Below are 27,672 nucleotides of genomic sequence, written 5' to 3'. Positions count from 1 at the left end.
AAACAATCAAGCTCAGAGAACCCCAAGGACTCCACAGAGAAATCTTTAACTATTGCCAACATTTGGCTCAAGCAACATAAGCATAGATTCTATACAAGGGTATCAGTGGATGGATACTATCTGAATCAAATAGATTACATAATACTGTAGGAAACAGAAGATGGAGAATTACAATTGAGACATTCAGGATATTTCCAAGACAAGACTGTGGAACTGACAATGAATAATTGTGTCAAATATGTGGATTAAACTTAAATTAAAGAGAGTAGTTATGTTAGTGAGATATGGCTTGGTGAAGCATACTGAAAGAACTTGTGGAGCTATGGAAGAGGTAAGAGACATCATAAAAACTGAAGCAGAAAAGAAAATCCCAAACTTTCTAAATGAAAAGATCTAAGTGGCCTTGAGAGCAAGCTATTATGATACCCAGGGAGAGTTGGATGCTTTGGGTAACAAGAAAGATGTATGCTGGCTTTCAACACCAAGCAAGAAAGGATAAGAAAAGATATCTCAATCAGAAAGTTAACAAACAGAGGAAAGCAACAGGACAAAGAAAAGGAGATGTCTTTTTAAGATCATCAGAGACATCACAGGAAAACTTACAGCTAACAGCTGTAGGTCAATGAATGTGGAACAAGACAATTTGACCTAGCAATTAGAAATGACTGGTGTATATACAGTACTTATACCAATGAAAGGAAATGCAAGAAAATATGCATGCGACTGAACTACTGTGCAAATTCCTCATGCAAGCAATGTTTTGCTAACAATCTCATAAAGAAGAATGGAGCCATACATGGAAAGAGAAATGTCAAATGAACAGACAGGTTTCAGAAAAGGCAGGGGGACATAAGATCAGATAACACACATTAAATGGATAATGGAGACAGAGAATACAAAAAAGAGATTTACTTTTGCTTTACTGACTATATAATGTCTTTGACTATGTAAATTATTCCAGAATGTGGAATTTATTAAGGATACAGATTATCCTTTTGAATAAAAAGCTACTATAAGAGCTAAATTAGAAGAAACAGAGTGGTTCAGTACAAGGAAGGGAATGACCCAAAGGATCATAATGCCCCCATGTCTATTTAGCTTATGTAGTATTAGAATGGCAAATTTGGTGACAGCTGCAATCAAAATTGGAGGTTGAAACATTAATGATTTGAGACACAAAGATGATTGACAGCTAAAAATAAGGAAGATGTAGAAGAGGTGATCATTATGAAAGTGAAAAATTGAAAGCGAAAGATCCAGATTAGTATTAAATTTAGTGAACTTCCAGTTGAAGACAAAGAAGTAAAGACGGTAGATAGTTTTGCTTTCTTGGGCTTAAGAATAGATAAACAGTATGGGAGGAAAGAAATGACAAAGACAACCAAGATAATGAAGGATAAGGACATTTCAGTGACAAAAGATCAGAATAGTTAAAGCAATGGTCTTTCTGGTGATAATGTTAAAGCTGGATGCTGAGGAGGAGTGAAAGAAAAAAAAATAGATGCCTTTAAATTATGGATTGGAAATAGAAATTAAGAGTACCATGGACTTCAAGAATTAGTCTACCAATTCTGCACTAAATAAAGGACAACTGCTCCCTTGAAGCAACTACTGGCAAGCAGAAACTCACATTCTTTGAGCATCTGATGACAGTGGATCATGGGCTAGAAAAAATTATTATCCTTGATAAAGTTAAGGAAAATAAGAAGGAAAAGGCAATGGATATGGAGGATAGATGGGATCAAATGGGTTATTGGAATATCCTTGGAATTATTATGTGGAATTTCTGGTCACTGGTTAAAATGGTGAACATTTGCCCATGTAATCTCCAGGAATCAGACCTCATCCAATGGCAGCACTATGATATTTGGGATGCAATGCATGATTCATTATGATACTGTCTACTGGTCATCACTTCTTGTAAGTTCTATTCCTGACAAGTCATATAGCAAGTAATGAGAAATATCTCCTGCAGTGCCCTTGGGGAGCTGCTCTCAGTCGGAATAGACAAGACAGGACTGTATGGAAAATAGTCTGATATGACCCAAGGCAATATCCCATGTTCTCAAATACAGCTTTATTATAATTTTACTGATTCTTCTATCCACTTATGTGCTCTTCTCTTTGAAAAGAAGTACTGTATGTCAATAATTGGAATTACAATGCTATTTATGGTATATCATCGTTCCCAAGGGACATTCCATCCCTGACGATTAAGGAATGTCGGTAGGCTACCGAAGTGGTGGCAAAGCTCATTTTCTATATCTGTCAGTTATTCCTTACTTATGTAAGAACAAGGAAATCTTTAAGGTCTTACACAAAGAAGAGATGGCTGAATGTTGACCCCTGAGCTTTGGCAATTTCCCCTCTCCATCCCCTCTGATACATGCTTTCACTGTGGGAAAGCGGGATTAATGATCTCATGAGAGAGGAAGATTGGGATTTTTATCATCATCATCATCATCATCATCATCATCATCATCATCATCATCATCATCAGGGTGTCTGAAAGTGAAACTGAAAGAATGAGCTATAAATGGAGATTATGTTAGAACAGATTCACCCCTCCCAAATCTGAACTTCAGCTGGACTGGGTAAGAAAAAAGTGAAGAAAAGAGCACATGATTATTGCTGAAACAACTGTCTTGTTTCCCATTGCCAGATTTACACTTTCATAACAAGGTTGTTGAATGCAATAGGGAAAGTTTAAAAGCACAAATCCAGCTAGTACATTATGTGGTAGGGATGAGTAGCAGCAAAATAGCAAGGTACCCAAATAATTGAAAAATGGAGCATCTGGTGTCCGGCTGGAGGAAAATGACAGACTGATGGATCTCCAGAGAGCAGAGGTGATGCTGAGGCAGAGAACTGTGACCAGCCATATAAGGAGAAGCCAAAGAGATTGCCCACATGCACTCTGGAAGGCAGCTCCTCATGAAGAAACCTGCAGCCACCTTGTAAGTAGAGCACCAGGAACCAAGGAAGAAAGATCAAGCTCATAGCCTCAAGAGGAGCTGTAAAGGACACTGGATCTGCCCAAACTCCACACATTTGAATTATAACGATTTAAAAGCTATCTTTGGAGCACTAAATCTCCTGGTGAGTGTCCCTATGACCTGGGGTGTGAATAAAGGGAAACAGAAATAAATAAATACAAGGATTCAAAAATAATCTACAGCAAAAAACTTGCTAAGAGTTTGGACTATGCAAATTTAAAACAGATAAAGTGTTTAGCTGAATTTGGGTTTTGCTTATTTTAAAGCATTTTTGAATTAATTAAACAAATTAAATAAATAGCACATACTCTGTTGGAAAGAGGACAGTTTGGGTTTTCCAAGAGAAATGATTGGTGGATTTTTCTAAACAAAAAGGGATCCTCGTTAAAGTACATAGATTGTAGAATGTTTTGAATGGGACTAAAGAGTTAAGAATATAGAGATAGGGAAAAAAGAAAGGCTCCATTTTGGGTGTTGCTTTCCCTTTTTGGACAAATAAAAAAAAAAATAGAGAGAAAGAGAGAAATGGCTATTATCAGGAAATCAGCAAAAGAAGGGAGTAGAAGATTACTAACACAGCAAATACCACGAAAAGGGATTACACCAGGAATGTTACAAAGGATGTTTGAGAAATTAGGGAAGAGTATTATAAAGTCAGTGATAACTTCAGTGACTGTATTTGTTAAGAAAGGCCTGCTGAAAGATTTGCAAATATGGAAGAGAAAATGAATAAAAAATTGGAAGAACCTGCAGTACAAATGACTGGAGAAGTTAAACAAATTGAGGGAAAAATGGAGATCCCAGAAAATAAGATGGAAATAACAACCAGAGAAATGAATGAAGACCTGGATGTGGCATTATTGGAACCAAGAGAGGAAGAAATTCATCTGAGACTGAGAGTAATTTTGGAAAAACCTGGGGAAGGCATTAAGGAGAGGGCTGTCAAAGATCTAACAGAAACTATTGAATGGGAAGAGGAAGATGTGTGTACAGAAGCAGACAGAACCAATATAAAATATGTAAGGATAGAAAATGTTTCAGGAGATATACCTGTGCACTCTGTCAGGAAGACAACAAGAGTTTGTTATGCAACAATAATTCAACACCAAGTTAATTCTGCCCAAAGAAACATCTATTAGAAGATTGCCTACGAGGAAAAATATAAAATAGACTTGTTTGACCAGGGGTAAAATAATAAGTATTTTCATAAAATACTGAAAACTCTTTGTGGATTTTTTGGTGAAAATAGTTAAAAATGACCTGGGTGATTTTTCCTTTTGTTAATTAAAAAGGGTTGGATATGGAGAGAGGGGAAATATGTATGAAATTTTAAAGGGAGAGGAGGAAAAAATAAGCTTGTTTATAACTGGGGTAAAGAAGATCAGAAGTCGCTTCTTTTTTCTAATATATTTTTCTTTTTTCTTTCCTGCACTTTATCTTTCATCCTTTTTTCTTTTTTCTTCACTTTTTGTTTTATATTTTTCATGTTTCTTTTATTCATGTAAAAAAAATTCAAATAAACATTATTTAAAAAAGAGAAAAAATGGAGCTTCTAACCTGTTAGAAAGGATCTGTGTAACTTAATATTTTCATTGCTAGAAAAGAAGAACCAAAAGATTGGTTTCATAGGGGCCTGGTAATAAGGAAGGATTTTCATAGGAACTGAGGGAGCTACCTGGTATTATGCATTCCCATGACTTCCTTCCCAATCATTCTCCCCACTGCAAAATATTTTTTTTTCATTTTCATTTTCTGTTTAAGTTACAAACCATAACATGTTTTATTTTTATAACTATGTTAACTAAATAATTGAGTCAATTATAGCTTACAGCTAGGTTGTGAAACCCATTATTATATCACAATAATAATGGTTTAAAACCTTGATTTTGTAACCATATCATCTGGCATTGCAATGCAAATGTTCAGGACTGTATTTTAATGGCATCATTTTCTCATAGACTCCCTGTAGTTTTTCACAAGCATGATGAACCCCAAGTCTTTTTATAGCCTCCATTACTCCTCCTCCTAGTAATCAAGTTGGCTATACATCTTTTTCACAGTATTCCTTCATGCTGTTCATGACCATATTGACCCACTCCTTCTATACTTTTCTCCATTAGCTTCAACTTATCTTTCTTACTTAAGACTGCTTTCTGCATAACTGACTTCCTACAGCTCATATTTTATTTTAATATTGTTCACAACCCAGAGCCACTTGTTGAGATGGGCAGCCATACAAATTGATTGATTAAATAAATGAAATAAATAAAACAAATAAATGAAGCAGAACCAGCCTCTGGGATCCATGTGCTGCTTCTGTCCTTCCTTCTCTTGGTCAGACTTAATAATAATTGAGTGTTATTTCTGCAGGTATATAACATAAATCCTCAATACCTTTGAAACGCAAAATATCACAATTTGCCTAATCATATCCCATTGCAGCATGGATGTGTAATGGACTTCTGAGCCAGTAGGGTGGTAGGTTCTCAAACCTACCAGCCAAGAAACCTTCACATTTTGGCCCCATTTACTGCTTTGTGATAGTGGCTTGAAGTTTCTGTTGCTGTTACTTATCTTCCTTATCAGATGTCTACCCCCAAATCTTGTTATGTGTGGGAGAGATGGGACTCTCAAAACCTTTACTGCTCTTCTGGTGATTAAAGAGTCAAAATGTAAATGCTGAAATAAGTTCCATAGTACCACTTCCTGATGTATAGTGTACAAGCATGTGGCTGCAGGATTCAGCTCTCCTCTGCCCTTAAGAGATTAATTTTCACATTCATACTTCCTGTTGCATCATATAATCTATCTAACATTTGCTGCAAATCATTTGGGTTCTCACTCATCAACATGGCATCATCTGCATACAAAATTACAAACACAATTCACATTCCTGATCTTTAACATCACCACTACATCGTTTAACATCACCTCTAGAATCACCACAAGCATTCCTTATACTGTACATTTATCCCTAAGTACGTTAAACAACCAAAGGGACAGCTGGTTTGTGCTTTTCTAAACTATTTGTTGCAGGCTCCATTGATTCTCATAACTTCACTCCACACACATGCAAATTGTTCCATAATTCAGGCTGCTTCACTTTCTCTAAATCAGCAGATATACAGTAAGCTTGCTTTCTCATCATTTCTTAATGGTCTGCTGAAGAATCAAAATCTGGTCTGTGCCCTCCCTGCCTAACTTAAAGGAATATTGAGTTTCCCAGATTTTGTTTACTGTACCTCTTATGATAATCATTTCTAATTAAAATGGCCAATTCTAATTAAGAGGGAATCTGTTAGTGTTACACATAGTTGGCTTGGCTTAGACCCTTAACCAACAAGGAGAGCTTTGTATCAAAGAGTGATACAGAAAAATGAGTGCATATTCCCAAAGCTGGATGCTGATCAGAAAGTTGTAGTTTAGAGAGAAAAACAACCATTTTCTCTTCAGCCTTTTGAGCAACTTTCCTCAGTCTGATGTCCTCCAGCTGTATGCAATGATTCCCAGCCACTCTGGCCAAAGTCCATGCTGGTTTAGGAGCACAGGATTTGGTTCAACAAATCTAGATCACATCTGATTAGGTGACTAGTTGAAGATCAGTATGTTAAAAGCCATTCAAAACAAACAATTCTAATTTCTTATGACACATCAACAGTCTGATCTGGTGAAGAGCATGAATAGAAGCAGGAGATAATATGTTGGAGTCCTGTAAGTCTGTGAGGGAGACAATACCAAACATGGGTGGAACACCCTTTCTTTCTTTTTTCCCTGAAACCCTTTTTTCTCCCCCAGTGCTTCACGCTGCAGGGAAAGGAGAAAAAGCTGTCACCTCAGATCTGAAGTGATCTCTTGAAGAGAAGTTTTGATGTGGGGGGCATAAAATTAACTAGAGGGCCTCAGGCTGCCCTAGAGTAACAGTTTGCCTATTCCTGATTTAGGGTGTATTAAATATGAACTGAGAAATCTTTTTTTTTTCCAACCTGACCTGAAACACTTGATGGTTTAGGTCAGTCAGTGTTTTCAACCTTGTCAACTTTAAGATGTATGGACTTCAACTCCCAGTATGCTGGCTGGGGATTTTGTGAATTGAAATCCACACATGTTAAAGTGGCTAAGGTTCAGAAACACTGGTATAGGTATACAGTTATGTTGTAGCCTCCTCCTTAAGGAGATAACATTACATAATTTCAAAGAGTAATTACTTTTGCATGAATATTCTAAAATGTCAGATAGAACTGATTCACTAAGATTAAGGAGGTGAAGTCTGTGCCACTGAATCCAATGGAGTTTACTTCCAAAGAACTGTGCAAAGGGTTACACTATTATTTATTCAATTCAATGTGCATTTACAGTATAGCAGTATGTAAACCAGAAAAACCCTTTTGTTCAGGATAATTCTCAGTCACTTGTCTGACACAGCTGTAGCTGGGTCAATCCTTTCTTAAGCAGCAGAAATATGCATAATCAGCTTTGGTCTTCTGATCACACATATGCATAAATACAACTGGCAAACTCAATAATCTCTGAGTATTTTACACACACATACACACTGTTTGGAACACACTTGTTTCATTGGTCTACTCAGAAACACAAACACCTTTTCCATTATACAACCCACATTGTTCAAGGACATTAGCAAATGAAACCATCACAGGACTGTTGTCAATCACAAGAGTTACAGTCTGTAGTACAATGTAACTGGCTTTTCTCTTTTTTGGTGGCCTCCAGAATGCCTTCCACTCCCAGTTACCAGGAAATTGGCAACATAGTTCCACCACAACTGGAAGTGGGAAATTCATACATACACACACAAAAAGTAAGCAATACCAAGTCTTCTAACAAAGAAAAACTCATCCCACAACATAACCCAACTGCAACCCACCTGCATCTTATCTGCTTGACATAGCCTTCCTATGTTTTTACCATCACCTTTTATGCACTGGCCTTTATTCCACCAAAAAAGTGTCACCTACAACCACCCAAAGAATGTAAAACCCTGCTAGAAAAGTAGAGAGCTTTCTAGGGGTTAGAAATAGAAGCACCATGCTTTCACTTCCACATCAGAAGTGGCAAGAATTGATCAGCTTATGAGTCTGAGATTTCTGTTTGATGGTGGATACTCCGCCACTCTGAAGATGATGACCATCCTTGGCTTTGGCTGGTTGCTACTTATGAAGGATAGGAAGGAGTTGTATTTTGTTTTGTTTCTATGATTGCAGGGTGTGTCCTTTAGCTATTTTGGTTCTTTGTTGCCTTTCCTGGTGAGTTTTTTTTCCTCCCAGATATGGCTTGAGAATTTGGGTTCAACTGACTTCTTGCTAATTGTTCCTCTTTTGTAATGAGTTCTGCAAAAGAACCAGAGTGGACGAGGAAATTGCTACTGATGTGCTATAAGTCCAAAAAGGAACCAAGAGGTTTGTTTTGGAGTTGTTTGTGGAGAGCAGATATTTGCAAGCTTGGAGAAGTGTCACTGCTATCCAGGATTATAATGCAAGGTGCAAAAATGGAATTTTAGGAGACTAATTTAGGAAAACCTCACACTTCCATCTCTGCACCTCAGATATAATTCAGGCTAGAGCATTTTGGTATCAAGAGGGGATTACTCAATCTTCTCTTTTGAAGAGATTAAAACTGACCCCTGCAGAGTGATCTTAGTTGACAACTGTATAAAATGCGCTCTCAACAATGTAATCTGTTTATTCAAGTTGTAATGAAATCTGTTTCTTTCCCCTCTTTCCAACCCCCAGTTTGCCACCAGACAACATTAGGTTGCTCTAGTTTTGGGAACTAAATGACTAACAATTCTGAAGCAACTAATTTTTTACTGTTACTATTGTCAAGACTTCATATGTTGTTTTTATATTGCATTTTGTTACCTCTACAATCCTTTTTCTTTGTTTTTTTTTAAAATCCTAAAATGAAAAGCTATTATATTGAACTACTGGCCATGTGAATAATCTTTAGAAGTTAAACGTCATAACTGACACTACTACAAAGGCCATTGCTTCAGCTGGGTAATATGGTCTCAGATTCTAATTTAAAGTCATGAAAGATTGACGATTATAATGCTGGCAATAAAACGAACTTTTTAAAAAACAAACAAACAAACCTGTAATATCATTCAGAAAGGATTGAAGCAATATTTCTGGCTCTCCTAATGGCTATGAATGAACAACTAATGGCTGTCTAGGGATTTTAACAACAAAAAATCTTAACATTTGTTGTTGAGTGGGAATGTTTTCTTAACATCTTGAGATATCCCTCCAGCCTTTAGGAGGTAAACTCTTAATCTTGGGCAAGGGCAAAGCAAAATGTGGAGGCAGTTTAGTGCTTCATCATAGGGAGAGGCAGACAGATAACAGATCAGCATAATTTAGCAAAAATACAAAACGAGTAGCTGCTTTCTCTAGTTTCATGTGAAGGGGAGTGAAGCAGGCTCAGTGGCTCTGATGTCTCTTTATAGGAATCTACTTGCTTTTAATTGGATTTCTTTCAGTATGCATATAGATATTGATATTACATAGACACTATTTGTCTCCAGAATTCTCTGTCTCTCTAAGGCTGACCCTGGATTTCACATCACTTTGGGAACTGGGGAGGGAGCATATAATAGTAGCATTCCAGGATCTCTTCTCGCTCTCTCTTATTAGCTGGACAGTTCTGTCAGGCAACAGCTTTTGACTGATGTTGACCTTGTACGAAAACAATGTGAATGTTCCTAACTGGATTTCTGCTTGTAGCTTTTTTTTCTATTTATACTAATAATTATCATTTTAATACCAGTGGCTTGTCAATTCTTGGATTAGAAAAGCTCTGGAAAATTACATTGTTTGTGTATTATTGTGCAATACATATAGGAAATATTAGATGTTAATATCCAGAGTTATCCAGGGTTAATATCCAGATTGTTTGGGTTAAGCATCTATGTTTCTTAGTTCCATGCTGCTTGATCAGCCACATAGTTTAATGAAATAATATAAAATATACTGCTGTTTCTTGTCCCCTCCCCTCCCCTTTTTCATTACTCTGTCTCCCTTGGGTTGTGCTGTCATACTAAAATGCTGATATGCACAAAATAAATGGCATTATCTGAAAATTAACAATCTAAAATAATGCCATTCTTTTTACCCTGCAAATGTGGAATTTAGTTATTGGCAGAAATGTTTTTAAAGGTCACTAATAGCTTTGCAATAGCTGAGAGTACATCAAACCAATATATTTGTCCACAGCAACCAAAGACTCTAGGTAAAAGTGAGGCACTAAAGTTGTTTAGAAATCTTGATCTCGGAACAGAATTAGAATTCAGGTAGCATCAAGTTGTCGCCACTTTCATAAACAGAAAGTAGAAATATATGAGGGGATGAAGTGACAGACATCTAGTCTCTAAACCTCATAAATATACATTTTTCTAAAAGTCCCATGGAAGTTCAATAGAATTTACTTCTAAGCAAATGATTAGGCTGTTAATAAACTACACAATAGAAGTCTTTTGAGCAAACTCTACCGAAATTAATGTATTCAGAAATAATGCTCACTGGATTTTGTCCCTCAAAATATTATTCAAGTGACCACATTAGCCATAAAAACATCTTTCAAATGAGGTAGGTATTTAATTAATAAGATTAAAAAAGCTTTTTTAATGAAATAATGAAATTCGCTGTTAATCCTGAAGATTTAAAGCTAAAGCTGTATCACATGCACCCAAATAGTGAAACCATAGCAGCTTTGATATCAAACACACAATAGTATTATGTACTATGTGGAGACCATATTAGCCACATCCTGTGGCACTGCTCTATATCTATCTGTCCATCCGTCCATCCGTCCATCCATCCATCCAGTTTATGTACCGCATGTCTATAAAGAGAACATACAACAGTTTAGATTTCTAAATAGAAACAATAATACAGCTAGCCAGTTGCAAAAAGCATTTGTAAAAAGCTGTTCTGATGAATTTTAAAAGTGACTTCAATTTCCTTTCCAATAACAAAGGAATCATCTGTGACACCTGCTGTGTGGAAGTTCAGCATATCAAATTATCCACTTGGCTTAATTCCATGTCCATGGTAGAGTGGTCATTCAGTGGAAAAAATAAGCATGTGTTCAAAACTTTTGCAATGCAAATGGAAGCAATCTCAGCCTTAATTAGGGCCTTATCAATATAAGTATTTTGAGAATGATGGGAAAAATGCTACTATAACTCATGTTTTGTCACACGGCTACTTGTCCCCCTTCTTATAGAAGCCTATAGATTATATTGAGTAAAACTTGTGATGGGAGAATTTCCTCTGTGCTCATTGATTAAGCAGATAGCATACTTAAATTTCCGGTGACAGAGTGAAGCAAGACTGGGATGGAATTCTAAAAAGTTCTAAAATTCTATACTGTGGCCTCAGTGCAGTGACAAGTTGGTAATAATAGCCTCCCAGGTGTCTAGTGCTGGGCAAACCTGGGCCTGCAAAGGAAGTCTGCAGACCTGAATCTAGCCTTTATGATGCTAGATGCTTTATGTTTGGCAGCGCAGTAGGCTTCAGAGCAGAATATATATTTTTTCCCTCTGGCAGGTGAGCTATCTTGTCTTCTCCCAGAGAAATTGCTGCTAAACGGTCCATATAGACCTGATGACTGCTAACAGGGCAGGTGTCAAATAGCAATAAAAGCCTATCAAGTCCAGTTTCCTGCCTTCCTTGGCACCAAGTACAGCCAATTCCTAGATTGGTGGTGACCATTACTGAAGAGTTAGGAGAGGGTTGATGAAACAAAAATGGCAATTGTCATCCTTAACCTTTTATAAGTTGTCTAGTCATTGAAAGTCAGGGTTGTTGCAGCCATTCTGCCCTTTTTTTTTCTTTGTTGATCTGAGCCAAGGTTGCAGCAATAGTAAAGTCACCTGTGTCAGGATGTCTCCACAAAGTGACTTTAATACTAGATAATCTACAATTAGAGAAACTTGGATGAACTGAAATCCCAACACAACTTCTCTTGGTTACCCATCATCAGATCCTGAGAGAACAAAGGTAGCTGATCAAAAGGAGAAATTGTCTCAGTCTGACTATATTTCCCAGCCTCCAGCAGAGAAGATGGGTTATAATGTTTTGGAAAAGACTGTGAAGCATTCTGAGGAAGAGGAGATGGGATGATGATTGGTGTTGAAGATAATTGAACTGAAAGACAGTTGAAGTGAGGGCTGGATCAGTGGGAACTACTGTAGCCACTGGCACTGAAGGAATGGAAACCATAGGTAGAACCAACTCTACAGCATGCAAGGGTACCCCAAAATGGCCACTCACTTCATATAAAATGCATTAGACTATGCTGGAACTAGTGGATCTTCAAATCTTAAGGCATGCAGAGACTAATATGGTATACTGAGTCCAAAAAGAATAGGATCCCTTTGAAGAGTATGTTAAAAGTACCAAGGAAGAGGGGGATCTGAGTGGGAGGACCTTGGATGCACTTAAGCAAAGTCTTCCGGGAATGTAATAAAATATGTATTCCTTTTAATTGCAAAGCAAACATGACCTGCTGATTTGATCTCTCAATCCATTGTTTAATTGACTTACTGAGGTTCAGGACCTGTTAGAGTCCCCAAGCCACTTTTCTTTGTCCTATCAGCATGTCAGTTCTTTTCCTGACTTAAGTCGGGCATGCATATTTTAGCTACTTGCTTCATTTGAACTTCACCTTTCTTGCATTTGGCCTACACGTCATTCTATTGGCTTGTTGACTGTAATCAGACATCTGTATCCCTGACTGCATTAATTTATTGTATTCCCTTGGCTGACATCTACTGTTTTAGAATGCCCCCACTGAATACCACAATTTTATTGTTTGTTTTGCTGCAGAACATTTTTAGATTTGGGGTTATATAGGTTCACATTTTGGGTGGGATTTGTTTCTTCTAATCTGGGGATTTCATCCAGAGGGTGTGTTCCTGATGTGCATTGTCTGTATGTTCTGACTTTGGCCATCTTTGCTCATGGCTTAATGGCTGATCAGTGAATAATAAACCTGATTTATATCACTTGTAGTTATTTATCTATTTGATATATTTATATTTGCTTCCTATGATGAAGCATCTCAGAGCAGTTTACAATAAAACAACAGTAAAATCCTAATTAAAATAATAAATTAAATTAAAATAGTGTAAGTCAACATACAGTAAAAAGCCAAAACACACCCACTAAAAGGGCTGTAGGGGTTGGAAGCATTCTTCCAATATTTATTCTGGGGGAGGGGGAGAGTTGGGTGAAAAGGTGAGCTTTTAACAGATGCCTAAAAATGTTTTAGTAGATACTCCTAACATCTACTAAGACAGGAAAGCCTTCAGAGCCTGGGCCTCATCAGAGAGAATGTATTTTTACAAGTTGCCACTAGATGACACTCATAGCCTCTCAGCATACATAACAAGATCACCTTGATGACCAACTGTGTTCCTAAAAGTGTAAGTGACCTGACAGGTACTTGTATCTGGTATGCATTACTGGGAACAATTAAGGACAAATGTATATAATATACATACCTACATTCTGAAACTGGGATCTCTGGCTAAAGAACCAGTTTGAAAGCTGCATAACAATTGTCCTACAGTGTGAAATGAACTGAAAATGAAGAAACTGGAAAGAATCCCAACAGCCAGGTGCCATCTCACTGACACATCTTGTACTGAATAGCTTTGGGAGAGAGGCATCTTAAGGTGACAGTGAAACTGAATCCTAGATAGCAAAGAGAGTTTTCTACCAGTGGTTTGCCTACTTATACATCCTTCAGACAGCTGCTCTGCCATGCTTAGCATGACTAGATATATAACGTAAGACTATAATCAAATTGCAAGGCAGGCAATCTCCAGTTCCTGTCTCCCATAATTAAATTAAACAATCCTGTTTGTTATTCTGTGGAAATAAAGGATGGTAAGTAATGATGCTTCTCATAATACTAAGTGAACTTATCTATAGTGAAGAAAGAAATCCAGTCAAATAATTTGGATGGATATAGCCATTTATTTGAGGGTTTTATGGTCAAAATGAGAACCTTGGGATGTCTTGGAAATTAATTGTAACCCAGTGGATTTAGTTCAAGATGGATATGTTCTCTACAGCATATTTCAAACGAAGTCATTATATTTTGCATCAGCTGAAGTGTCTAAATATTTTTCAAAGGTGGAAGGTGTTACAGCAGTATAAACAAGCAGTAATAAAGGTATGAATCACTTCCAACTTTCCTAGAAAGGGGCAGAGCTGGTGTTCCAGCCAAAATTGGGCTAGTCATTCCTTGCCTAGGAATCAAAGGGCAATGCCATATAGTGAACCTTCTCTTTTCAAGCAATCATTTTATTGTATCCCATCCAGAATTATACTTGCAGCTATATAAATTTGATAAATAAATAAGGGCAACTTAACCCAGAACATGTACTTTAAATCCCAGGTCCAGGCAACCATTTAAAACTTCCACAGGGTCAAGCAAGAAGAAAATAATAGAATTAATTATCATCAGCATATTGTCAAGATGTTGTCAGGACAGTTAAGCTCAGATGTTATTAATAACAAAATACCGTTTTTTAGACATGTTCAAAATAAAAGAAACAGACAATACTAAGTGTGATGGCTGGTGTGGGTCTTCCGGGCTGTGTGGCCGTGTTCTGGAAGTGTAAACCGGCCGTGAAAGCCTTCGACAATACAATACTAAGTGTATTGCTCAGTAAGATGGGAAAATGACAACAGGTAATAAAGAAAAGACAGAGAAATTCAGATCCTATTTTGGCCCCACCTTCTTCCACAAGAGGACATGAGTTCCATCAAGTAATTGTGAAGAGCAGAATGAAAGGGCAGGACTGAAGCTTGAGATTGATGGAAGCACAGTAAGGAAATGATTTTAGAGCCTGGGTCAGATCACTTACATCCTAGGGAATTAAAGGAACTTGCTGATGGCTGTTCTGAATCTTTATCTTTATCTTTATCTTTATCTTTATCTTTATCTTTATCTTTATCTTTATCTTTATCTTTATCTTTATCTTTATCTTTATCTTTATCTTTATCTTTATCTTTATCTTTATCTTTATCTTTATCTTTTCATTTCAATATGGACCCCGCCTGACTCTCAGTAGATTTTGGGCAGCTTAGAAGACAGACATAGAAAAAGAAAACTGAACAATTAAAAAAAAAAAAAAGGAGCCAGAACATCGAAACAACCAAACATCTGCCAAACCAGCAAAAAACTAGCAAAGGCATTGAGAATTCCTGGAGAAAAAGTGAAATGATAAATGGCTGGAGGAAGGCAAATGTTATCCCTATCTTCAAAAAGAGAAGAAAGGAGGATCCAGGAAACTACTGACTAATCAGTCTGATATCAATAGTTGGAAAGATTCTAGAACAGGTCATGAAGCAATTTGGAACATACTGCAGTAATTACCAGAACTCAGCATGGATTTGTTAAGATCAGATGTTGCCAGGTTGATGACGTCTTTTATGATCTTGGTATTTCACTTTTTGATCAGGTATTGTAGCTTTCTTAAAAGGTCATTGCAATGTTGTAATGTTTGAAGCTGTGAAGCTGGAACCAGAGCTTCTCAGACCAGACAGAACTATTGCCTAAACAACATGAAGCTCCAAACTGAAGGCTGAGGGGAAAAAAAAAAAGAACGGCCAAGAATCCATTGATTCAAAAAGGGGAGAGAAAGAGGCTTAAGTTTAAAATCAGCCCAAATCAAGCCACTGCATGATGAAAGCCTTTTCACTGAAGGTTATGGACTGTAATCTATCACTGAGATAGGTAGATATTTTTTCAGTTCCCAGTCTGGTCTGAGAGAGAATGTTACCCAGCCAGTTTCTGTGTCTAAAGGAGAAGTAGAACCTGGGTCTGCTTGCTCCTTGTCTAGCACCTTAATCACTATAACCATACACACATACATACATACATACAGAGACATACATATACAGTAATACCTCAGTTCACAAACACTTCTGTTCACGAACAATTTGGTTCGCGAATAGCAGCATTCACAAATTTTTGCTTCCATTTGTGAACTCCGCATTGGGTGACGAACACGACCCGCGGCCATCTTCCCTGCTCTGACACGTGGTCGTGGCTTCCTCTAGGCGAGATCGTGGTCGCAGACAGACACTTGCTGTGAAGTTTTTTGGTGTCATCTCAAGCAAGGTTAGCGTTCTCTCTCTTCATACTGTACTGTACTGTACTTTGTTTCATATTTTTGTGGTTAAAAAAAAATACATATGGTTCAGAACGGATTAACCGTATTTACATTGAACCTTATCGGGAAATTTGATTTGGTTGGCGACCAATTCGGTTGGCGACCATGTTTGTAGGGGTCAGAACGGATTAACCTTATTTACATTGAATCTTATGGGGAAATTTGATTCGGTTCGTGACCAATTCGGTTCACGACCAGAATCGTGGAACAAATTAAGCTCGTGAACCAAGGTACCACTGTATACACACATATACGGAAACACACATGTACACATCTACACATTCACAGTACACAATCACATCTACACATGCATATATGCAGCAGGCAGATGTGATATATATGACTTGTTTCTTGTCTGTAGTAAATCAATCTATCCTGGACTTTCTGTTGCTATATTGTTCCTAAATGAGATTACTTTTCCTGGAAGAGTAGAGATTTATAGTCAGGCCTGGCCTGACAGCTGAAGAAGTATTATGCCTTGAATTCAGCAAAGTATCTGACAAAATACTCATGGCATTCTTATTAGCATGGTAGTAAAATGAGATCTGGATGGTTTATCAGTTATGGATATACATAACTGGCTTGTAAATCATATTCAGAGCCACAAATGGTTCCTCAACAAATTGGTGTGTCAGGAAGTTCAGTTCTGACTCCTTTGGTCTTCTACATTTTTATTAATGACATGGATGAGAGGTGGAAGAAATGCTTATCAAATCTTTAGATGATGGCAAAGTGGATAGGATAGTTAATGTCCTAGAATATAGAAGTAACATTGGAAAGAGTCTTGATAGGTATCAGAAATTCACTGAAATTAACAGAATGAAATTTTAATGAAAGAAAATGCAAAGTTAAGTACCTAGGCAACAAAAATCAATGGAACAGTTATAGTATTTCAGATACCTGGCTTGGCAATAGAAAATGTGAAAAAGATTTTGCTGTAGTTGTTGATTACAAGATAAATATGAGTCAGCAATGTGAAATGACTACCAAAAAATGCAAATGCAATTTTAGACTGCATCATTATAAATATTGTTCCTTAATCACAGAAAGTAACTTCTGTGTTGATCAGACTTCACCTCATGTATTGTGTCCAGTCTTGGGTATCACCCTTTAAGAAGGATCCAGAAAAGCAGAGTAAGTTCAGGGAAGAGCAACCAAATTCCTGGAAGGTGGTTGGTTCCCCTTCCCTGGATGCATTGAAAGGGAGACTAGGCAGCCATCTGTTGGTGATGTTTAAATTAAGATTTCTGCACTCTGCAGGGGGTTGGACTTGATGGCCTAATGGTCCTTCCAAATTTACAATCTGCAAAACATCTGGAATTCTTTTAGACCTGCTAGTGTCTTAAAGTGGACTACTTTAATGGAGTTACCACCTCTGCAGAGATGGAGTCCAACAGAGTCCTTTCAAACCTCCCTACTGTAAAAGCCCTTTTATTTTGGCTTGCAAAAACTGAATCAAGAGTGCCTACCATGTATGTAGATCATAGAATCATAGAATGATGGAGCTGGAAGGGACCACAAAGGATCATACAATCCAACCTTTTGCAGTATATAGGAAAGGCAATTAAATTATTCTTGAAAGATATTAATACAGGATCATAACTGCCAGGAGCCATGACTAGGGAGCATCTTATGAAAGTTATAATTCCCAAACATGAATTAAAATGTTATCTAACACTCCTTTATCATAATTAATAATTATGTTCTTCCCACCAAACATACTTAGTTCAACTTTATAGAGGTTTAATAAAATGTAAACATTTTAAACACAATCTTTGAAGTAAACCACAATGGAATTAGACTATTTTGTAGTATAGTATTCTCATATATTTTTTTAAAAAAAATACTGCCAGGCAACAGTATGGTAACACTGTTTTTAAACAAAAGCTATGTGAACATCACTATCATATTTTTATTCAGTGTGATACAACATAAACCCAAATACAAATTCAGTTTACCGTAACAGCCAGTCTGTCTGCCATTTTCCTGGATAAGGTACTATCAAGGTTGTCTTCTGCCACCCGCTTTTTAGACCCATGCCCATCTTGGTATTGCAGGAAGTCGCCACCTGGATCCAGGAAATTGTCAATGCCTCTTTACTTTGGGGGGAGGGAGTTCCTAACTATCTTGAAGGAGGCTCCCTTCTGAAGAGGTCCTCCCTAGATTCAAGGGTTTTAAGCAATTACCATCCTAGTCTCCAATCTTCCCTTTCTAGGAAGAAATCACTGTTGAGACAGTGGTGGCAGACCAGATTCATGCTACCCTAGATAAAGCAGATTAACTGGACTTTTTTTTCATTCCAGTTTCGGGCCCATACATAGAGTTGGCATTGGTTGCTCTCCTTGATGACCTGTGTCAGGACTTGGGTAGTTCACTCTTCCTTCTCCTTTTGGATCTGTTTGCAGCTTTTGATATTATTGACCATGTTATCTCTCTGCACTGCCTATGAAGGTTGAGGATTGGAGGCATTGTTTGGAAGTGATGCTGCTCCTTTACTGGACAGGTTCAGTCATGGTGTGGGAAGGAGAAGTCATGTTGGTGGCCTCTGACATGTGGAGTGTCATAGAGCTCAGGCTTCTCCCTCCTACTTTTTAATATCTATATGAAGCCACCAGATGTGAGTCATCTGATAGTTTGTGTACAATATCATCAATATGCTGATGATAACCAATTTTGCATTGCCAATTTGGGCTGTAAGGGAGAAACTGTTGACATTCTGCCCTGGTACTTTGGTGCTGTCAGGGTCTGGACAGGAGAAAACAGACTAAAGTTGAACCCAAGCAAGACAGAATTACTGTTTGTATACTGGGATTCTGTTTTGACACTGGTGTTGTTCCTGGATGAAATCACAATTTGCCATTTGGGAGTTCTTCTGGATTTGTGGCTGTTGCTAGAACAACAGATGAAGACTATGGCTAGAGGGGCTGGCACACCAATTATGATCATACCAGGTGCAGGAGAACCCAGATACAGTGACTCACAGCCTCATCACCATCTGACTGGACTACTGCAATGCATTTTACATGGAGCTGCCCTGTCAGAAACTACAACTGGCACAGAATGTGGTAGCCCACATGTTAACTACCCCTGAGCATATGACACAGATTTTGTGAACCCACACTGGTTACTGATCAGCTTCTGAGTACAATTTAAGGAGCTGGTTTGACCTATAAAGGCCCCCATGGCTTGGTATCTACAGGACTTCCTTCTCCTGGCAACATTAGTGAAACATATTACATCTTGTTGGGAATGGTTATTAGTGGTCCCACATTTCTGGGAGGTGAAAGGAGTCAAGGTTAAATGACACTGCTTCTCTGCAGCAACCCCTTTACTCTGGGGTGGCCTCCCATTGGAGATCAGACTCAGCCCCTCCCTACTGGCCTTTAGGGAGTTATTGAATTATTCCAGACAGAATTTTTTTATTGTTATCATCATCATCATCATCATCATCTTCATGATCATCATGATCATCATCACCATCATCCAAGTGTAGTCTAACCAGTACAGAGTACAAAGGGGTAATTGCTTTCTATGACCTGGACACAATAGTTCAGTTAATGCAGCAAAAGTCTTTACAGTAATCTTTTTTGCTACTGCATCTCACTTTAGTTCATGTTTAGTTGGTGCTCCAATAGAACCAGAGATCCTTCTCACACATTGGTGATCATTCTTACACATATTGCCTCCAAAAGAAGTTCTTAGCATTACCACAGATATAAAAGAAATCCATTCAACATTTAAATGGGATTTAAACAGTTTGATTTTTCACAGTGCACTGCATCATGACACAAATGAGCAGCAAGGAATGGAGTATCTGACATTTTCATTAAAATATCTATACTTCTATTTGGGAAAGATGTGTATAAAAACATATACTGGGGTGCTTATAATTTTAGAAAGCAAGTGTTGGGTAGTTATGTGAATAAAAATAATCACCTTATGGAACATATAAACAGAGAATTGTGAATGACAATTATTGAAGTTTTTTTTTAAAATCACAAAATATTTGACTCCAATGAGTATTGCATAAAAACCTGTAACACTGACATGGAGTAAATTCTGACTGACACATCCTTAATAACTACTTTCCTAACAGATGGTGGCACTGATAGCTGCAAGATCCACTATAAAAATCTTCATGTTAAAATACCAATCACAATAAAAGCAATCATAACTGCAACAACTGTAAAGCTTAAATATTGTTGCTTACTTTATCCTAGTTGAAAAGGACAAATTAAAAACTCACGTAGTTTTTATACCAGACAGGTATCCTTTGCTTACCTAGCATGTAATTTTAGGTCCACCGCCAATAGATGTCAGTGTTATTACATCTAACATACAGATTTCACCAAAAGGTTTAATTGTGCTGCTTGACAATGGGCCAGAATATTTGCTTCACTGATTAACAAAATAATATTTCTCATTAAAATATTTCTTGCCACTTGACATGACTAATGTATTTTAATGCTTAGAAAGGTTGTCATTCATATTAATCTGCTTAACATTATGTCTGATATCTGCAGCACCAAGGCCAGCGCACCCAGAAAGTTCTGTATTTCCATTCTCTGCCAATAGGTCTGTGTGTGTGCGTGTGTGTGTGTGTGTGTGTGTGTGTGAGAGAGAGAGAGAGAGAGAGAGAAAGAGATGAACGAACACACACACACACACACACACCAGTAATTAATTAAAAAAAAAACTATTCACATCTGCTTTTTGGATGAATTCTAATGTACCTAATATTAAATAGTATTTTCAGTATCATTTTAAACTTTGCCTCTCTTTTTTGTCAGATTACCCAAGGTTGAAATACACTATTAGATTAATGAAGAATATGCACAACAGTGCACATTTAACTAATATTGAGGAGAATGTGCCCACTGTCCAAAGAAGCACAGTTTTGTATATATCCAAACAAATGAAGTTCAGGATTATTTAGAATGACCTACCAATAGAATATTCTACCACTAACAATATTTTCACACTGACAAGGCAAGTTTATGCAGCTAGTACATGTATATCTTCAGTGATATTCAGTTCTGATAACACTGCTGAGAACTTCTGCCATGGTCGTCTTTAAGCTCAGTTTTATTTTCCAGAGGAATTCTGTTCAGATCTGTATAGTTTGGGTATGCATCCAGTATATACTGGTTTCTGCACACATGCTTGTCCAAACGTGGATGACAGAGAGCTTGCTATCATACTCAAAATGATTCCTTCTAAATTGAATCTCCATACCTTTTCATCTCTTACTATACCATTGATATAGACCAAATCACATTGATAGTACATTCCTCTGCCTTTGCCATAACCAAACACCTGTGATTTCTCAAAAGGCTGCTTAGCAATGCAGGGAAACAACATTGTTGCTACTTACCTTCTGAAAGAAATACCGTGTTGTTATTACAAAGACATCAAAGCCACATCTGGTTCTCTTAAGTTCTTCCTGGACACAACTGAGTTTTCTGGCTAGTTCATCACACCTATCCTTCATTTGCTGGATGAACTGCCGTTCAGGTTCTCGGGTCTGCAAATCTGGCTTTGCAGAAAATCCATTTCTTGGAACAGGTGACTTTTGTTTGGGATGTCCTGTAAGAAGCAATAAATATCCAACACTGTAATATACTGTTATGTATGTAAGAACATAGCTTGTCACAGTCATGGGGTGTCTGAAGTGAAGTGAAAAGAGATTTTATTTTATTTTTATGTATTCATTAACCAGAATTATATGGCCGCCGATCTCACAAAAAGTGACTCTGGGTGGCAGTAAACAATCAATAAAACAAGATATAAAAAACAATCATTATAAAAATATTATAAAGATATATATTACATATATATTACATATAAATATATATTACAGATATAAAAATAAGATATTTTTATAATATAAGTAATATATATCTTTTATGGCAGCCAAAAATTAAGAGGCTGGTAGCACCTTTTCACATAATGAATTTTATTAAAAGGCATAATTTAAATATCTGCATACTGATTTTTAAAACCAACTAATGCACAGAAACAAGCCTGCAATGTCTTCAGTAATAAGCAACTGCAAGCTGTCCTACAAGGTTTTCTCCTCCTTTTTATATTTTATGGTAAGTTTTATGTTGACATGCTTTGGATCTTTTTAAAAAGAAATACTTATTATCCATGCATTGGTGGCAGTCTCTGATGCTGCTGTTGTTATGAAACTGCCAGGAAAGAGAGAAAGATGCTGTAGCAGCAACAGCCTCGAACAAAAGTAGCAGCCAATATGCAAATGCCTGGATTGCTCATCATCATCTTGCAAACCTCTAATCCATGTTTCTCAACCTTGGGAACCTTAAGATGTGTGGACTTCAACTCCTAGAATTCCCCAGCCAGGGGAATTCTGGGAGTTGAAGTCCACACATCTTGAAGTTCCCCAGGTTGAGAAACAGTGGATTCAAGTGTAGTTTTCTGTCTTTTCCATACTTCCTGTACTAATCTTCTATGAGAAAGCTCATACAAAACTCTACAGTAGAGGCTTCTTTACAATCTCTTGGGTCACGCTGCTGACTTTCGGACTCTCTTTTTACTCAGAGGAAATACCACATTTTAGATAGATAGTTTGCACTGCAAGAACATTTTTCTCCTTCTCCATGAATACAAGGAGACAGAGATAACTGAGAACAATTAGGCATAGATGTAGAAAGAGATGTATGATTAAAATGTATTTTATTAAAGTGCAATGCAGCTATTTAAGTTTAAACGTTAATGGAGGATCTATGTTTAGATTTGTTTATACTGGTTTGTTTCACACACCCTGTCAGTAAGCAAAACCTCTAGGCTCCTTCAGCACAAGAGCGCTGGCTTTCAGCTGGCTATTCACTGTGACTCCAACATTCCTAAAAATAGAATAAAGTTTAACCCCAATACAATATTGTTGCAGAGTGGAGGCCTCCATTCCCTTCTTCTTCCTCCCATTTTCCATTCCCCCTGCTGTCAGTAAGTGTTCCTTGTACTGATGAGCATGCTCAGTCCTCATTTATCTGTATCCCAGTCTTGGGTTTAGGCTTTTTCTTTAAATATCCTTCTATCTTTACTTTTCTAAATCATGATGTTTTTCCCAATCTGTTGATGCTCTCTTCTTGTGTACAGATGGTGCTAGTCTGAGTGCCTAGGTCAGAGAACTCATCTCTGAACCCCAGATATATAGGGATTAGTGGCAAACATAGACAGGAATTAATGGAAGACTTGGATATAGGCATTTTTAAAAAATATGTTTATCTGTCTTATCAAGTATGTAAATACTGGTGCTGGTGCTGGGGTAGGGGTTTAGAATTGGTTTTCCAGAAAATCAAAGGCTGCTCTGAAGACTTTCCATCTGCTGGGAAACCACACCCCCAAGATTATCTCTGTACGATTAGCAATTTGCATGAAGCCACACAGAGTGGATTCAGAAAGATTCTAAAAAAGCCCTTATTCTGCAGCATCTTCCTGCAAGGGTTTGTGTGAACCCAAATGATCATAACCACTTTACTGCACAGTGAATCATCAGCACGGTTTGATGATTAGTGACAACTAGTTCATAAAAGCAAGCTGAGGATGATTTGTATTTGTGTGTCTAAAAATTACCATTACCAATATTTCTGACAAGCCCCCTAACCCCCTGATGTTAATTGCATGTTTTTAGATTCTTTTAGTATAAAAAAAAATAAATGTAATAGCAGCTGGCATGCTAGAAGGCAAAGCAGCATAATTTCTTTTTACAAAAATGCTTCTGAGCCCTATATGGGTATCCTTAGAAAACAAAATGTTTGAACGTGCATCTACCCAACCTGAAAGAATACAAAGGTGAGCTGCAATGGTAGAGATCATCTGGGGGGGAAGAGAAGTAGAGCAAAGAAGCCATCTTAACATCTTGTTTTCTGGTAAATGAGCATTTTGCTTTTGGCCTTGATGAATGGGTAAATCTTCTCCATTGCAGCCATTTTGTGGGAATGCCCACAGCAGGCTCTCAAAATTTCCAAGGTGCTCACTGGCTCAAAAATATTACCTAGCTATGTTCTAAATTATGTAGGGATCTCCCGTAATTACAAAAGCTCCTTAGGAAAGAAATTAATCTTCAGTATGTGAGGAGTACGAGCTGCAAGCCCTTGGAACGTGGTGGAGAGGCTAACGAGTACATTCTATATTCTCCCCTGCATGCAGAGAGGAGTGAATGTTGGAACGGACAACTGTCTTTGAACAATCTGACTAGCATAGCAGAAGAGCAATGGCACAGGCACGCAGTTACACTTATCTGAAAAGAAAAGGTGGGGGGGGAGGAAAGAGAGAGAGGAGGAGGAAGAAAAATGCATCTGTGCCTGAAAGAATCTGTACCTTAATTTTTCCAAATACTGAAGTGATGCAGAAGCCAACTGAGGTTGCAAATAAATGAGTTATGTTTCACACCACTGTCACATAATAGAATTATATCACAAAGTTTCACATTTCAAGGAATTCACTGGCCTTGTTTCTAGCAACACAGCAAGCTAAAACTACTTCAGTTTTATTTTTTTAAACTCATCTATAGAAGTCACAATATGCAGCTTGAGTCCTAACAGGCCTAAGATATAATTATTCCAAAACTAAACATTGGTGGCCACATCAAAGCTTCTGTGGCTATTTTCTGCTCCTCACAATAATCTGTAGTGCTCACAGATGTTTTCCAGAGCTGATGTCAGTGTTCAAAGATAGTCTCATGGGTTTTCATAGACTTTTGATGAACTGCAGGTGCCAAATAGCACTTGTGGTGAATTTATCTAGAAAGGGAGGGTGAGAAAACACTCTGAAGGCCTGGAAAATCTGCTCAATGACATTTTCTGACATTGATATTTACACTAGACCAAGACTACACAGTTGTGGGTTCTGCAGGAAACCTTCAGAGAATAGATTAGGACTCTTTGCAGAATGGTAAAGTATTACCATTACTTTAATGTAAAAACTTTGCCTAATGGATACAACAGTTTTAGTAAGACTAAGAGTAGTATGAAGTGTTCTATAGGAAGTTGGTGGGTTGGGAACCAAGATTTATCAAAACAGGGTTTTGCTGTAGGATGGCACCTTGAAAGGTGTGGCTGTTTTGAACAATTTGGGACAACTGATAGGTATGCTGCTCTAGCTATGTACAGCTAGTCTCCGGGTTAAGAATGCCCGGGTTATGGATGACCCATAGTTAAGAATAGAGCCTACTGTAGCAAAATTCAAGTTAAATACAATGATTTGAGTGAAATATACAATGGTTCAAGTTCATTGCACAATACTATTTATATGGTATTATACAATAATACTGTTCCAGCTTACATACAAATTTGACTTAAGGACAGATCTTGGGAATGGAACTCATTCTTAAACTGGGGACTACCTGTACTGTTCAGTGAGTGTATAACATATAAACTGGTTCCTAATAAAAACAAAATTCAGGTATTATTGCTTGACCTGTTGGAGGCTGAAATGAGGAAGGTCACTCTAGCCTTACTTCCAATATTTGCAATGCATCAACTCTACTCACAATTTTTCTTGCATTGAGTTTTGACTGCATATAGGACACTCTCTGTGATGAAGAGTTTTGGATTCCACTTACACAGAACTCTTCCTGTGTTCAGCCAATGAAGGAAGAGTAGGAATGCCTGGGATTACTAGAGCAAAGCTGGTGTGCATATCACCACTCCTCTCTCTATTCATTCAGGCAACAAGGCCTGAATACTAATTTTGCTTCCATCATAACCATTTGAAACCCAATGCAAATGGTATTTTCTTCTTGTCTGAAACACCCAATTTTTGTCAATAGTGTATATGTGTGCCTTCAAGGCAGCGTTGACTCCTGACAACTGCCTGGACTACTCCATGCAGTTTTCTTGGCAAGACTTTCAGAAGTGATTTGCCATTGCCTTCTTCCTACCGCAGAGAGAGGGAGAGAGAGAGAGAGAGAGAGAGAGGGGAGAGAGAGAGAGAGAGAGGGAGGGAGGGAGGGAGGGAGAGAGAGAGAGAGAGAGAGACTGGCCCAAGGTCACCCAGCAGGCTTCATGCCTAAGATGAGGCTAGAACTCACATTCTCCAGCTTTCTAGCCTGGTGCTTTAACCACTACACCAAACTGGCTCTCTCTGTCAATAGAAATTACTTTTAATAAAAATAATGAAATCTGTTATGATATGAAATGGATCAGAGATATGTGAGAGGTTGATCCAGAATCACTAAAAATTTGATAACTAAGTAAAAATTAAACCTGGGATTCTCTAGTCTATGTTTTCTACGCACTAAGAAGCAGCAAGCTATCATAAAAATGGCATGAAATGAAATATATGTAATATGTTTAATGGTATGTGGGAATGGTCTTGGGAGACAGGGGGAAGAGCTGCAGCCAGGGCAATGGTGGCATAAGAGGTAGCTTAGCCCACAGCAGGAATGTGAGCATGGCAAATGTCTCAGAAGGGACCCTCCCTAGTTTCTTGGGCTGTAAATGTGACAGGGGAGAAATGTACTTTCAGACTTGCAAGATTCTGTTAATGTAACCTTACAATAAAGTAGAATTAGTTCACCTGGGTATGCTTTTTGTCTGGACTACCTTGCAAGGCTGACAATATGTCAGGGCAATAGTGGAGGACAAACAACCTTGTTATTAGTTCTGTTGCTTTTGCTATACTTTGGAATCAACTAGAACTGTTTGAACTTTTTGCAAAAGCTGAAGCAGTATCTTCTGTTGTCAATTATTATAATGATCTGGATAGAAAGAAACAATAAAGCAGGACATCCATTTTTTTTTTAAATGAAATGTGCTTTTATTTCTAAAACACTAAGAATCCAATAAACTTCAAAGCTATACAGTAACAAGGTCAGTGAATCTATTTCAGAGTGACTTCCTTGGGGATTCCACAGCTAAATTGTTTCAGATTTAATTAGAGAAAATTCCCCGAAACTTTGTTCAACTCTTCCAAATCCCTGCAGCCTTACAATATTTGAACTGAATGCCTGTAAATTGTCTTTCCAAATGTTCTGAAATGTCCTTGTAATTTAAGCTGTGATTTTTGTCCTTATGGATAATCTTGAACTTATCTACTCATCTAGTGCTAACAGAAGAACTCAGTATGCATATTGTCTTACCATTTTTCTGCTTCATGCAGAGAATCTACAAAATACAATGCACAAAGAATGATTCCAAGTCTTTTTTTGCAGTTGTGAACTTATGAGGAAGGATATTATTTAGGGCATGGGCATAATTGCTTTAGAAATGCTTTAAATTATACCCCACATATACATAGATGTTAGAAAATAAGACTGTTCAAATGTAGACAGACACATTTTTGCTGGAAGCAGGTTAGAAGCTCCAAATATCAGACAGTCAGTACAGTAATTTCCTGGGCATTTTAGGGTGGACAGATGTGAAAAATAATAAGGCGCTTGCATTTTAACAATGTTTTTTCCCCTGTTTGGCACAGGGTACCTGTCTCCTCTTGTGCTCTCCT

General features: G+C 37.6%; 1 protein-coding gene across 1 annotated transcript in view; it reads right to left on the bottom strand.

The window, feature by feature from the left end:
- Positions 1–27,672, bottom strand: part of MTUS2 (microtubule associated scaffold protein 2) — a 181,815-nt gene that overhangs the window by 33,362 nt on the left and 120,781 nt on the right. The window contains exon 6 of the mRNA XM_088140698.1: positions 21,581–21,792. Coding sequence (XP_087996824.1) covers positions 21,581–21,792 — 212 coding nt within the window. The remainder of the gene's footprint in view (positions 1–21,580; positions 21,793–27,672) is intronic.

This window comes from Python bivittatus, unplaced genomic scaffold (assembly GCF_059951505.1).
Source record: "Python bivittatus isolate LINGU-HERP-01145 unplaced genomic scaffold, Pbiv_v1 ctg000340_np1212, whole genome shotgun sequence".
NCBI lineage: Eukaryota > Metazoa > Chordata > Lepidosauria > Squamata > Pythonidae > Python > Python bivittatus.
The sequence above is the reverse complement of the archived record's forward strand: the minus strand, read 5'-3'. Positions and strand labels throughout refer to the sequence as shown.